At 34.5% G+C, this 14,972-nt stretch overlaps 1 protein-coding gene across 20 annotated transcripts in view; it reads right to left on the bottom strand.

Moving 5' to 3' along the window:
- The window catches only part of DLG2 (discs large MAGUK scaffold protein 2), a 1,870,454-nt gene that overhangs the window by 289,317 nt on the left and 1,566,165 nt on the right, over positions 1 to 14,972 (bottom strand). For all 20 annotated transcript variants that reach the window (XM_076002367.1, XM_076002386.1, XM_076002368.1 and 17 more), the window contains one exon: positions 10,290 to 10,392. In XM_076002367.1, the coding sequence (XP_075858482.1) occupies positions 10,290 to 10,392 (103 nt within the window). The remainder of the gene's footprint in view (positions 1 to 10,289; positions 10,393 to 14,972) is intronic.

Raw genomic sequence — 14,972 nt, forward strand, 5'->3', positions numbered from 1 at the left:
CCATCTCCACTATTTCAGCTTTCTGCATTCTTGATTTCCTGAAATTGATTTTTTTCATATTCCTTTTTTTAGCCTCGATAAATCTATTTCCAAGTTTAGCAATTATAATTTAATTTATTAAACTGATGAGATTTAGGCTACAATGGGTCTCTATAAGCAAAGAGGTCGTGCATAATAAATTGCTAATCTTGAAATCCCCAACAAGCTGTAAGTGCTTCTACTTGAACTTAGAATCATTACTGAAGGGTTCAAACCCCACTGGACACAGAGAGAGCAATTTACACAAATATAGATCTTTTCCCTTTCTCCAAGTGAGTGAAAGCACAATTTTTATGTGCTTAAAATACGTGAGGAAAAAAAAGAAAGAACATTTAGAAATTGCCTACTTGTAATAATTGTTCTTTTGATGACATGTTTTAATTGGAAGACATGTAAACTAGAATGTCAGCTAGAAAGAGCCTTAAAAAAACAATCTCTCTAACCACCTTAATTAACAAACAAGGAAGTCAATGTTCAGAAAATCAATGTGGCTTGGGTTAGGTAGTAAAAGTTGTAGAGTCAGGGACAGGAGAAGAAAACTGCCTTGCTACTCATTATTAAATTTGAGGACTGGCTTAAATAGGGGGATAATCAAACATACATGGGGGTAAACTGAGCACTCAGAATATGGAGTGAAGTTAGTTCATATTTTAAAGCTTTCTTGATGTATATTCCTCTTGTGCTTATCTCTGAAGAACATTCTTCTACAGTTCTCATCCTGAAATTCCTTATCATATGGAAGGGTTATCTAGTGAGGATCTGTGTTCATTTTGTAATCCTTTGACAGTGAAGAATATGATTAGGATCTTTTGTTTCCATGCATTTGATTGGTGTGTTGCTAATGATAGGTGTGAACTAAGAGATCTCCTGTTGCCAAAATATCTCTAGCAGGGATTTATTTGGCTTCTTCCAGTATTAATGAGTGAATAATTTATGCCACTAGATGCTAAGATACCCTAAAATAATACAAAATCATAAGATGAAACCCGCAAAGATAAATATATTTACTTATGAAATGAGAGTTGTTATGGGGATGGAAACAGGGATGGTACAAGGAAAGGGGGCTATACCTGTTATTAACCTATAATCAACTTTGTAAATATTTTTAACTCTTGATATGAGTTTGAGATGTAGCATTCCCAGGATAGATAATGAAGTTAAGAGAGTTTTCTAAGAGTCAGGATTCAGAAAATGATACCTGCTTCTGTCCTCATTATAATACTATAGGTCCAAATTGGCTTTTGGGCATGGGGAGAGGGATGCCGCATCATTAATCATTAAGGCACCTGGAGAGACCCATTTGGAGAAATCATCTTTTTGGTTATATTCCATGGTACTATGTGTTGATGGAAGTTGGGGAAGAAATAAAGGCAACTAGTAGAAGGCTAGAAAAAGGATACAATGAGTGAAATGGACATCATAAGAGATTTCTAGTTGCTGGCAGAGGCATTACCTGTTAATGGAATGTGTATGTGTATGAGAAAATTGTGAAGAAAGACATGTGAAGCAATCAAAATTCTAGAGTTATGTAAAGTTTTATTTAACTTTCCTTCCTAACATATCAGTAAGAATTAGAATATGCCAACCAGATTAATTAGACCAGAACTAATGCAACATATTAGGAAAATCTGATATTTAGCAATACAGAGTATCACTAAGAATGAACTCATTGATCATAGAGATGGATGGTTAAATGGATGGATGGCTAGATGGATAGATAGATGGATAGGTGGATAAAGGGTGCTGTAGAAAGAAGTTAGCATGGGAAAGAGGAAAATTATAATATATTTGAATTATTAATTGAAGTATCAATATATCCAGATTGGTGGTTTTTTAATAAATAACAATTGCTTACAGGTATATATAATGCTTTCATATATACATCATTCAATTTTGATACATGAACAATGGTAATTAACAATAGTAACAAGTCAGAAATGAAAGTAAGGTTGCATACATGAGAAAGCCCTAGGCTCCCTGAGATTTTTTTACCCCTTTCTGTCCATTTGATTATAATATTCTTATTGGATTAGATTCCTTGGGCTATTTAAGCCACACCCCATCATGAGCTACTATAGTAAATTTAAAATATTAAGCTAATTCTTAACTGTTTTGCTAGCCTCAGCTTCATTAGCAATGACAATTTAATGATACTGAACAATTTTCTTATCTGGATGATGACTGAACTTCTGTTCCCCCATCTATGAAATGAGCATGCTGGACAAGATGATCTTGAAGGATTCCTACAACTTTTAATTTTTATTTCTTAATGAGTCTAAACAACACAGAATCCATCAAATTAATTAGGTTGTAAATTCATTTCTTCTTATATATTAAAAAATGCAAAGAAAATATGTAATGTAGGTGACAAAACTTTCAAGTGATAGAATTTATGCACTATACCAACTGAGGTTGGTGATCATGCTTTTTTATCTTGAATTTAATAACTGTATGGGTTCTTCTGAAGATAACTTACCCCAATTTTTTTAATAGGTGAGAAAACAAACTTATAAAGGTGAACTAGCACAAGTTCACACAGCCAGAGTTAGAGTTTATACTGGAAAACTGGTCTTAACCCAGTCAAGAGTCTTGTACCTATGTGCACATAAGTGTTGACAGTTTTGTTCTAATTTATTAATAGCATTGAGTACATGTGGCACTTGTTTTTCCATTTGTGTGATACTTCACTAAGAAGAATGTCCTCCAGTTCCAACCAGGTTGTTACAAAAGATAGTACATAGCCATTTTTTTTATAGCTGAGTAGTGCTCGATGGGATATGTATATCACATTTGATTAATCCACTTATGTATTACGTGTCTCCATTAAAAAGTCTTATACAGTACTTTCTATTGGAGAAACTCATCTTAAATGTTCCCTGATGATGCTGATGCAATTTCTGATCAAGATCCACAGCTGGACTTTACAAATCTTGCCTGGGCATTTGAGATGCAGTTATTTGCATTGGGAAAATGTTTCAACATACCACAGCTGTTCATTCATATGCATAAGCCTACAGAGATGTTGATTTAAAGAAAGAAATATGTCTTGCATTGTAAGTAAGCTTCTTGGATGGTGTATGTACTGTCATTTCTGAGAACCATGAGGTACAGAAGGTGTCTAATTTCTTCAAAGGATAAATTCCATGTTAATTTCAAGCTTTTATTATATCTTTAACCCCATAGAGAAATGCACCATGATGTCCAGCTGTGGTTTAAGCTTTATGACAGTGGTTATCCAAAATAAGATCAGAGTTTCACTTCTTGCCAAAAAAACAAAAATAAGTACTTTTCCTTCTGAATTAGCCTGACAATTTAAAAAGAGAAAAAATGATTATTTAAATGAGTTTCTGCTTTAAAATATAGTAAGTTACTCAAATTTTACAGTAATGCCTTATGTATTTTCTCTTAGTTCTTACAGGCATCTGTGAGTATGGGATTCAATCTCACTTCATCCCAACTCACTGCTTCTTAACTCAGATGCTGAAGAGGCCATAACTAAGGAGAATCTAGCTTCAATAGGTTCATTGTCTCCCTAGCTGAAGAGTTCTAGGAAGACTTATGAATTTGCTTGATAATCTGTATTTAGAAGGGGGCGATAAAGAAAGTAGAGCTGAATGACGTATGAACTTGGATCTGCAGCCTGACCCATTTGTAGTAAAACTACTAAGCCATGACCAGTCATTGCTGACACATGCCAGAAATCAAACCTGGTGATACAGCTTCATGTAACTTTGCCCAGTCCTCCCAGTAAAGCGAGTCCAACCCAATAGTAACAAATGACAATTCTTGCAGGGTCCCTAAGTATACTACATTAGTGCTTCATAAACTTTAATGTGAATACAAATCACCCAGGGATCTTGATAAAATGCAGATTCTGATTTAGTAGGCCTGGAAACCTAAGATTCTTCTCTCTTCCCCTCTCCTCCCCGTCCCTCTCCTCTCCTCCTCTCCCTTTCTCTCTTTCTTTCTCTCTCTCTTTTTCTTTCTCTCTCACTTTTTTTTAGGGTCTCACTCTGTCACCTGGGGTAGAATGCATCATCATAGCTCACTGCAGTCTCAAACTTCTGGGCTCAAGTGATCCTCCTGCCTTAGCTTCCCAAGTAGCTGGGACTACAGGTACATGCCACAACGCCCAGCTAATTTGTTATATTTTCAGTAGAGATGGAGGTCTCACTCTCGCTCAGGCTGGTCTTGAACTCCCAGCCTCAAGCAATCCTCCCACCTTGGCCCCCCAAAATGCTAGGATTACAGGCATGAGCCATCACATCTGGCTGAGATTTTCCATTTCTAAGAAGCTCTAATTTAATACTTGTGCTTATAGTCCATGGACCATACTTGGTAGAATAAAACTCTATAATAATTCATTTCTTCCCCCAGCTACCATGTTTCCCTGAAAATAAGAGATACCCATGAAAAATCCTAGCAGGATTTCTAAGCATTTGAGCAATATAAGTCCTACCCCCAAAATAAGACCTAGTGATGGGCGTGGCTATTTAGCATATCTGCACAAACCATGCATTTGTCACAGAGCGATAAAGAAGATGAGCAGCCCTTCTCATCTGCCTCATGAGAGCTCTATTGCTCAACATGAGAGACTGGAGCCAAGTAAATAGAGCCACAAGAAATTCAGGATGGAATTCAGGGTTTGTAGAGTTAAGCTGATGTTCCAGAAGAAGACGACTTAACTATATTTGAATAAATGTAGATTGTTATACCATACTTAAAAAAAATAACACATCCCCTGAAAATAAGCCCTAGAGTATCTTCTTGAGGAAAAATAAATATAAAACCCTAAAAATAAATATAAAAAAAAATATATAAAAATAAATATAAAATATAAAAAAATAACACATCCCCTGAAAATAAGCCCTAGAGTATCTTCTTGAGGAAAAATAAATATAAAACCCTGTCTTATTTTCAGGGAAACATGGTACCTGCATGGGTTACTCACTCATTTCTTTTAGATCTTTGTTCAAGTATCACCTTATTAGCATGGTTTTTCCTGTCCATCATATATTTCTCTATCACTATCTTCTTTATCCTGTTTCATATTTCTTTATAATACTTATCACTATCTGAAAAATTTTATGTTTATTTGAAAGGGCATTTTTTGATTCACTCCTTTGTTATTTGCCTAGAACATTGACTGAGGCACAGTAATTGTTCAGAAAAAATATCTATTGATTGAATGAATATATAAATGAATAAATGAACCACTTGCCCTTCTGCCACAATTCTATAAGTCAGATCATATTTATGACTTTCCAGGCAATAATCAACTCTGTTCTTTGGTGATTTTTAAAGAACTTAAGTACTCTATTAAAGAATAAATGGTGGAAGAAATCAGGCCCCTTCACTGTTTATTCAAGTCCCTGCTTGCTGATGGAAACTGCACCATTGACTGCCTCTTTTCTACTGAAAGGCCATTCTGAAAGCAATATCCCCAACAATGCCTCAAGTAGTCTGATTAAATGAAGAAGGATATTGGTAGTTTACATAGGGATAGCTTGGCAATTAATCATCTCCATTTTGTGCTTTATCCAACAATTTCTGTTGTCCACCTAGTTCTCTAAGTGAATGTGTTGTGGTTTATTATTTCAATCCTAGTCAAGTATCTTACATTAAATATCGGCATTATTAGCGAGAAGACAACATAAAGATTTGCGCCGATCTGACCTGGGATTGCTGTGTTATATCTTTTTTGGACAAATGTATAATTAGGTTATAATCAATGGCTTTGTTATGGTGCTAATGCTGAGTTTCAGAAATTTAAAAAAGTTGGTGATTTAATCATTTTTTGTTTGTGCTATAGTACAAAACAACAGTTGTAGATTTTCTGCAATGCAGGAGAAAAAGGAGTTTATCTACTTGTGTGGCTAAAGGTTTTGTAACAAAAAATAAAAAGGCACCATCAAAAAACCATCAACATCAAACATCTGATCCAGGGATTCATTTACCATTTCTCCAACTAATATTAAAACCCCATGCCATTCATTCAATACTCATTTAGCAAACATTTCTTAAGTACTTACTATTAATATTTGTCAACAGGATGAAAATATCATATTGCATTTCTAAAGCAAGGGAGACCCATTCAATAACTCATTAATAAAGTGTAGTCAGATTCATATTAAGTGAATTAACACTGGACATAAAATTAGTGACAGAAGGTTCCCTGCTCTCTAGAAACTTATTTGAGTACAGAAATGTGCAAACTGTGATAAGGGACACACCAGATGTCTGAGTATAGGTCTGAGGAGCTCAGAGAAAGAATCAATCAACGTTGAGCAAATTAAAATGGCTTCATAGTGGAATTGACATCTGAGGGCCCCCAAGATGAGTAGGAATTCTGCAGGTAGAAAGGGAGAAAAGAGAATTCCAGGTAGAGGAACTCACAGAGTAAAGGCACAGAAGCATGACTGTTCAGGACAAAGTATAGGAGCAGGGAGCCATCCTGCGTAGCAGTGGGAGAGCGAAAAAAGATGATGCTGAGTGTGGTGGTGGGGTGAGTGGGGACGGGGCCAACATACATTGTGAAGGGCAAGGGATTTCTGCACAGCCACCTTGGGTCAATGGGGAAGATGTCTGGGAAGGGTAAGGAGAGGGAGGGGTGTGTGTGTGTGTGAGTATGTGTTTGTGTAGAAATTACTGTTTTCTAGTGTGGTGTTAGAGTAACTTCGCGAACTAAACATAGGTAATTAAAGGTTTTACAAGAATTAACTTCCCATATTGCTTAAATAGAATTATTTCTGAAGTATAAGATATGTAATCCTTTTGAAGGAAAGAAAAAAAAAAGAAAAGAAAAACAGAAAAGAAAAAACAATATTTTCTTCTTATTATAAATATATGTTAATTTAAAAATAGGTATGTGATACAAATTACACCTAAAAAGATGGTAAAAATAAATGACAATCACACCGCAGGAGAGAAATATTATATATAACTCTTCAAATTGACTTTAATTCCACTATCTTGAATTAAACATTGGATAAGATTGATGATAGAGTAATTTGGACAACTGAAGCCAAGTTCATTTTAAGCAGAAATGAGTATGACAACTTTGGCCTCACTTTGTGGAGTGAAACTTGCAAAGGAAGACATTTATTCTTCCATTATGATAATTATAAATTATTAATTATATATTATAATTATAAATTATTTAAAATTATTTTTAAAATGTGCTAAATGCTAAGCACTATGATAAGCACAATTGGAAATGGTTTTATATTTTGCGACACACACTTCTTTATTTTTTTTTTTCCAGACACTCAATGAATGTTACGACACACACTTCTTTAGCAAGTTTTTTTCTGTCTTTGAAGCAAAAATGAATAGTACGAGCAGTAAAAATGAAGAATCCCTTCAATATTCAATTACCTTTAAGTGGAAACTCAAGTACTGAGTAATGATAAATTTTTATTCATGAGTTCAGCAACTCTTTAAGAAATACCAATTATAACACCAGAGATAGATCTATCAGTGAACAAAATATAGGTATGGTGTTTGCATGCATGGGGCTCACAATTTTGTAGTTTAGAAAGACGTTATTCCTCCCTCCATTCCAGAATAGAAATTCCACCCATTTTTTAAGGCCTGGCTCCATTTTCTCATTTCCATGATGTTCTCTTGACTGTTCTGGCCTCTGCAGGTTTGTCCTTTCTCTGACATTCCATAATGCTCAGAGATGGTGCCATTATCATACAATTTGGTCATATATCATCTATAACTAGACTCTATTAATAATGTGTAAAGTCCTTTCTCCTCAATAAGATAAAAAATTTCCTTGAAGACAAAGACCATGCTATATTACTTGGAATGGGAGGCAGAATTTTCTGAATATCTGGTAATACTGAGCAAGGCATTTTAGAAAATTCCTGATGAAGTATTTGAAGGTAACTGAAAAATGCATTTATCAAAAGCCTGGTTCTTGACTGTACTTAAAGAGATGTCGATAAAATCTTCTCTTAGCACTGTCTTAGTGCTAAGAGATAGCACTGGATAGCAGTTGGATAGCTCATAATACTGGTGCAAATGAAGGGGACCTGGGTGAGAATTTCCTAATGGAATCTCTTGATACATTCTTCATTTCACTTGTTATTTTAAAGGTAAATTGTTCATTATTTCTTTAAAAACATTATATAATTTAAATGTCCCTAAAGGACCAAAACAACAATCCAATCAGTTTTTCATTCAAAACCATAGATAAATTTAAGTTTAGTTACACATCAAGTTTGCAAAGAAGGGAAAAAACCTAATTGCTGATGTTGTCATTACCACATTTCCAACTAATTTAAAGCTATGATAAATTAGAATACAGTTAGACTATCAAAATAAGGAAGTCATTCTGCGAATTCAATCCATGCTGTGGCATTTTTAAAAAAGGTTGTTATTTGCAGGTTTATTTAGAAGCACTTTAAAAATTTATATATATATATATATATATATATATATACACATACATATAAAATTTATAAGGCATCCTTTAAATAGGCATCTTGATAAGTACAGCACAATATCCCAATTAAATAGATTGCTTAAAGGAAACCAAGTTGTAAGGAAGCTCTAGTAGAAAGATGAAGATTTATACTGATAGAACTAGGATATGTTTGTCCTTTATTTTAACCTCTAAAACTTGAAATCATCCTGTCCAAGGTTATTATGTGAACACTTGATCACTATCAAGAGCTTCTAATTGGTGTATGGATAGTTCTAACCATCTTATCAGTCTGCAGAATCATTTGAGATGAAATTTTCAGAAACAAGAAAATAGCCAGAGATATTTATGCCATGTGTCAGGTGATGGTGAAAGGCATAGAATTTGAGATTGAAAAAAAACACACAACAAAAAGAGCTATCCAGAAAATAGAAAATTCACATGAAAAATTCTTATTCTATATGAAAGAGAATTTATTAGCTAAATTATGCTAACCCAGATCTTTCATTTTCTGTTTTACAAAGGATACTTTTGCAGGCATTTAGTCCTGTTGGAAGACAAGTCCAATAATCTTTAAGAAGTGGAAAGACTTAAAAAACTATCTGGGAAGGGAATGTTTCCTTGGTGTTGCCATCATCTACCTTTATATAATCCCCTCTTCCCCACTCTCTGGTCATATCTGGCCCTAGTCCAATAGGAGAAAACATTTATAAAAATTTTTGTATAAATGTAAATTATAATTCTAAAGCCAGCCACAAGTGAAGGTAATATACTAAAATATGCACAGATGAAAGCGTTTTCTTTATTTTTGTGCAGAGCATGTGATTAGCCATCATTCGTGATAAAATCTAAGCTGTCACAGGCAAGTCACAAACTTCAGTCTTCCAAACAACAATAGACCAATTGATGTTAACAAAGAATCGTTTGAAAAGGAGCTTTTTACACCATCATGCACAGAAGTTCTTCCTTGATGGAATCTTCTACCCTCATGGTAAAAAAGCAATTAACTACATTTCTTGAAGACAGAAATCATATTCCTCTTTTTTTATTTTTTGTACAAGGTCTTTTATTTTTTGTACAATTGGTGTGCTTAAGCACATTTCACTAGCAAAGAAGGAATCTATATATGAGTTTGCTAAGAAATCAACCACATACTAGGTAACATCCCAGTTGTGAGTTGTTGAGCCTCGGTCTGATCACAGAAACAGATGTTTAGATAAACCAAAGAGCAGGGTATGGCTAATCCAATTTAGGATATCTCATCGAGTTTCAGTTGGCTAATCCAATTTATGACATCTCACCAAGTCTCAGGGTTTACAGTGATTTATTCCAAACAAGAGATAATGTAGCAGAAAAGGCAAAGAAAACAACAAATCCCCATCAAGGACATTCAAAAGCCATGTGAGCGTTAATGAGAATTAAGTTAATGCCATAAGGAGAGAATATGGTCTACTGATCACAGTCTCTTTCTATAGAAGAAATATTTACCCCTTGCTTCTTAAGTCTTAATTGTTTTTACAGTATCCATGGATCACCAAAAATGCATACCAGATAAGAATAGAAATGAAATAAAACTGATTGCTGGTTGCTATTTATTTTCATATTCTCATACAGGCCTTTCTAAGTGCCTGATGATTTCATGAAAGATTATGGGTAACAAAGTCTCATGTTCTTTGGACATGAACCATCAGTTTTTCACTCTGGGTGTTTTTCCAAAACATTATGGGTGGTGACTCTGATTAATACAGGTGATCAGTAATGTGGGTACATATTCACACAGAGACATAAGAACATTTAAGTTTGGGTTCTGACTGACCTTCAGGTTGATATTGTGCTATAATTGTCACCGTCTGTCCAGCCCCCTTTAGCGCAGCGGCTGCCTGTTCATGGGATGCACCACGGAGGTCAATGCCATTCACCTGAAAGAGAGGAAGCCAGAGATTTTCAGTACATCATAAGGCATGATATTCTGATAGAAGAAAAAAGTTTTCCAAAACCGAGAAGCTATATAAGATTTTGTCACATGCCTCAAAACCCTATCCTACTCAGGTGTTTGTGAACTTAGCCAGTGTCATGGTCTTGATAACTTTTAGTTAGAAATATGAAATTGCATCCTGTGGTGTTTGTGCCATGGTCTGATCGAATGGAAAACATTTTTGTCTATTCTAGTGCACGCATTTCATATGCCCTAGTGAGTTTCCTAGATTTCTTGGATTAAAAAAAGCCTTCAAAATTAGTGGAAAAAACAGGATGATAAAGAGAGACACATGTGATATGCACAGACAAGTATATGCTGACAGATTAAAATATTCAGATAAGGTCCTGGGGAGATGGTATAAAATGGGCCTGGCTGGCTGCCAAAGCCCCCTCTTTGGTCAGTTGCCTAGTCCTGTCATCCTGAGCCTGGGTAGACAGCCCTGAGCCTTGTTCTAAAATAAACTTGACTGACCCATTTCTCATGCACAATTCCAGAATGAATTCTGACAAAATGAAATAAAGAGTGCCTGGGGTTTATTTTGCTATTGCTAACTCCCATTTTGGGTCACATACTGAAAGAGAAACAAAACATCAAAAACCAAGCCCCAAACTCTACCAGGATGAAAATCATTCTTAAGTCAAATTTAATGAGAGGCAAACACTAAAATCTTTCTTGGATTATTTCGGTGTAAGTCAACACGATATAATTACTAAGTGCTCCTCAACGACAGGGCTCTGTATATGACCCAGATACCGAGAAACCCGAAACAGTAGGTGGGGAGCAAAGGTGAACAAGACAAGCCCCTAAGCTTTTCTGCTTGAATTGAATACACAGTAAGTCTGGTCTTCTAGCCTACATAGAAATAGAGTTTGGCAGATGATATCAGAATTCTGGCCTGGCCGATACTAGGGGTTTTGAGGCATGTGACATAATCTTATATAGCCTCAGTTTTGGAAAACTCTTTTCTTCCTTTTATTATAAGGCAGGTTACTATAGCCTGTGAAAGAATAAAATAAGTGATCAGTTTACCTACATGTGAAACATATAATTTTATTTTGCCTCTAATCAATTCTCTTTGACAATAATATTGACTAGTAGATGGGGGGTTACCACTTTAATTGCTCCCCCATTAGGCCTTGAATGTCTGTAATCTTCAATCCCACATCCTGGTCCTCTAATAATGACTTTGTTAAAGTCTTCTTATTTGCTTTTGTAATTTTCTTTGCTTCTACCCTGGCTTTTTACTCTGGTGAACTCCTCACTGCAAGCGTTGATTCCATGGTAACCTTGGGATGTCTACTGAGTCAGGCCTGGCCTGGCTGTGCCACTGAGTAGCTGACTATCATACCAGCTCTCTGAGCCTTGGTTTTCTCCCACCTCAGAGGGAAAGATCTGTTAGGCTGTTTGAGTTTGAAGCCCTCTTAAGCTATAAAACTCTATATCTTTTTGTTGGGAGATGACAATCATTTTCAGAGACTCTAGGCTATTGCTGAGACAGAAATATTGACTGCCAGCCGGAAGAAACTGAGAAAGTAGTTTGATCCAGGCTGCTGCCTACAGGAAGCTGAATTGCCCAATCTTCATGTGCCAAATAATTTCTTCTCTTGTCAAACAATTAGAGTTAACTTTTTATTAAAAAATAATATATAATCATGGTAAATAAATTCTGTTTCAGAAAGGTATAAAAGGAAAAGATCAAAGTCTTGTTACCAATTCCATTTCCAGAGGTAACCACTTGTATGTATAGTTTTAAAAAATTCATTATGTGCACATGAGTTTCTATTTCTCTTGCTCTCTCTATATATTTTAATATTATTGTCTTTTTATTTACGTGAACAGATAATATCATTTATACAAGTCTAAATCTTGTTTTGCTTTTCATTTGACATATCTTGGACATCTTTCATATCAGTTCATATCATTCTACCTTTTTAACGGAAGCTTAGTATTCCATGGTGTAGATATGCCAGCACTTTTCAGTGAAGTCCTCATTGATCTGCTTAAAGTTGTTTCTGTTTTTTTGCTATTATTAACACTTTAAAAATTTATAAAAATAATATATTCTATATAATGTTTTATACCTTGATTTTTCTACTTACTAATGTATCTTAGAGAGCTTTCTTAATTTATAAATTCCTACACATTAATCTCATTCTTTTTAATAGGGATGAGTGTTCTATTATGCAATGTAAGAATTTGTTTTACCAGTGCATGGTTGATGGACATTTAGGTTGCTTCAGTATTTTACTATTGTAAGCAATAATGTGATAAATATCATCTAACAGAAAATTGTTGAGTAAAGAATATGAGTATGAAAGTGTGATAGTCATCATCAAATTGCCTCCAAAAATGTTGCATTAAGTTATATTCCCACAAATTATATATGATTTTCAACTTCTTCATATTCTTGTAATAATTGTACATACCTCAACATTTGACGCTTTCCATTCTGACAGGTAAACAATTTTATTTTTCAATTTTGTATTTCTTCAATAAGAAGTTTGCTGAATTTATTTTTAATAACTTTGCTTATTTGAATTTATTTTTACATAAAATGCACCTTCATTTATTTTGTCTATTTTTTGTTTAGATAGTTTAGTCTTTTAAAAATTTATCTGCATATTAAGAATATTGTCCTCCCTCTTAGATTACTAAATATTCTTGGTTTATTATCTGTATTTTGTATTATTGCATCTATGTTTTGTATTAGTGTATTTTAACTTTTCTCTTGTATGTTAATGCCACAAAGAATTTTAAAATGTTTTTTACAGTCATATTTATCACTTTTTTTTTCCTTTTAGGCTTTTGAGTTTTGTATTATATTGTCTCCTCTCCAATATATTTAACAAATTACCCATGTTTTCCTATAGTTTAATTTTTAGCCATTTAATATTTAATCTATTGGAATATATTTTGATGTTTAACATGAAAACAAAGTAAACAGCCACCATTTCTTGGACTGCTTTTTTATAGCGTAAGATTTTTACATCTTTCTGTCTTTCTTTCTTTTTTTTTTTTTTTGAGACAGAGTCTCACTTTGTTGCCCAGGCTAGAGTGAGTGCTGAGGCATCAGCCTAGCTCACAGCAACTCAGACTCTTGGGCTCAAGCAATCTTCCTGCCTCAGCCTCCCAAGTAGCTGGGACTATAGGCATTCGCCACCATGCCCGGCTAATTTTTTTCTCTATATATATTAGTTGGCCAATTAATTTCTTTCTATTTATAGTAGAGACAGGGTCTCACTCTTGCTCAGGCTGGTTTTGAACTCCTGACCTTGGGCAATCCACCCATCTCGGCCTCCCAGAATGCTAGGATTACAAGGATTACAGGCGTGAGCCACCATGCTTGGCCTTTACATCTTTCATCATTCTAATCATACTCTGAATTTTTTTCAGGGCACTAAGAAAAGTTCACAGAAAAATGAGAAGGAACAAGTCATTTGGAATCAGACAAATCTGAGACTTCTTTGAACCTTAGCTTCCTTACTTATAAAAGGAGTATAATATCTACCTACCTAACAGGGCTGGTGCAGGTGCAAACAGGCATTCAGCAAAGAGTATCTATTATTATCATAGTATCAAAGAGCTGTGATTATAAATCATGAAATAAAACCTAATAAAAATTAACTAATATAAAAAAATTAACTAATATAGAATGTACTATATGGGCTACTTCATGCCTTTTTTTTTTTTTAAAGGAACACAACATTTCAGCACTAGAAGAGCCTTAGAAACTTGTTTGTCCAGCATTTACTCATTATAGATGATCCCAATTGGGAAGGTACTGGCCCAAAGTCATATGAGAGTCAACACAGGATTAGGTCCAGTCTGGGGTTCCTCTTGCCCAGCCCAGTGTTCTTTCCACTGCAGTAAATGTGTCCTAATAAGTGTATTTATTTCTTTTTCACTAGACCAGTGATAACCCTGTCTTGTTCATCTTAGGCCCAATTCTACACAGGTCTCTGCATTTGTGAAGAGTTTTGCTGCTGTTATCCTGCCTGAACAATATCTACATTGTCCTTGTGCCTGTTGATTTCCCTCTTGGTTTTAGCAAACATGATCTCCTCCAGTCTTTCAAACTTTACAAGGTCATTTGATTCTTATTTCTATCCCTGAGGTTTGAGTTTTATCAGTAAACTTTGCTCAAATAATATTTTCAAAGGTATTCACAATTGATATGACATTTTAAAATACCAAATGTGATACAGATTCATATATTTATTATTTCTAATTTTTTGCTTCAGTTTGAATTTTCTCTTCTAGATGTGTGAATTCTCAGAGTTCTCTTTAGAATATCTTCTCTTTGAAAAGAATTTTATTCTGAAAGTATAGATTCTCAAAAATTAGATGTTATTAATATTGTCAAGATTAATAATAATCATCATTGCTAACATTTATTGAGCATCAAGCATGTATAGAGGAGATGTTTATATATTATATCTTTTAATTTTCAGGAGGCAGGGATTATTTTCCCAATTTTACAGATAAGGAAACTGAGCTCAGAGAGAATTGCAAACTTACTCA

The sequence above is a fragment of the Microcebus murinus genome, chromosome 4 (genome assembly GCF_040939455.1).
Source record: "Microcebus murinus isolate Inina chromosome 4, M.murinus_Inina_mat1.0, whole genome shotgun sequence".
Taxonomy (NCBI): domain Eukaryota; kingdom Metazoa; phylum Chordata; class Mammalia; order Primates; family Cheirogaleidae; genus Microcebus; species Microcebus murinus.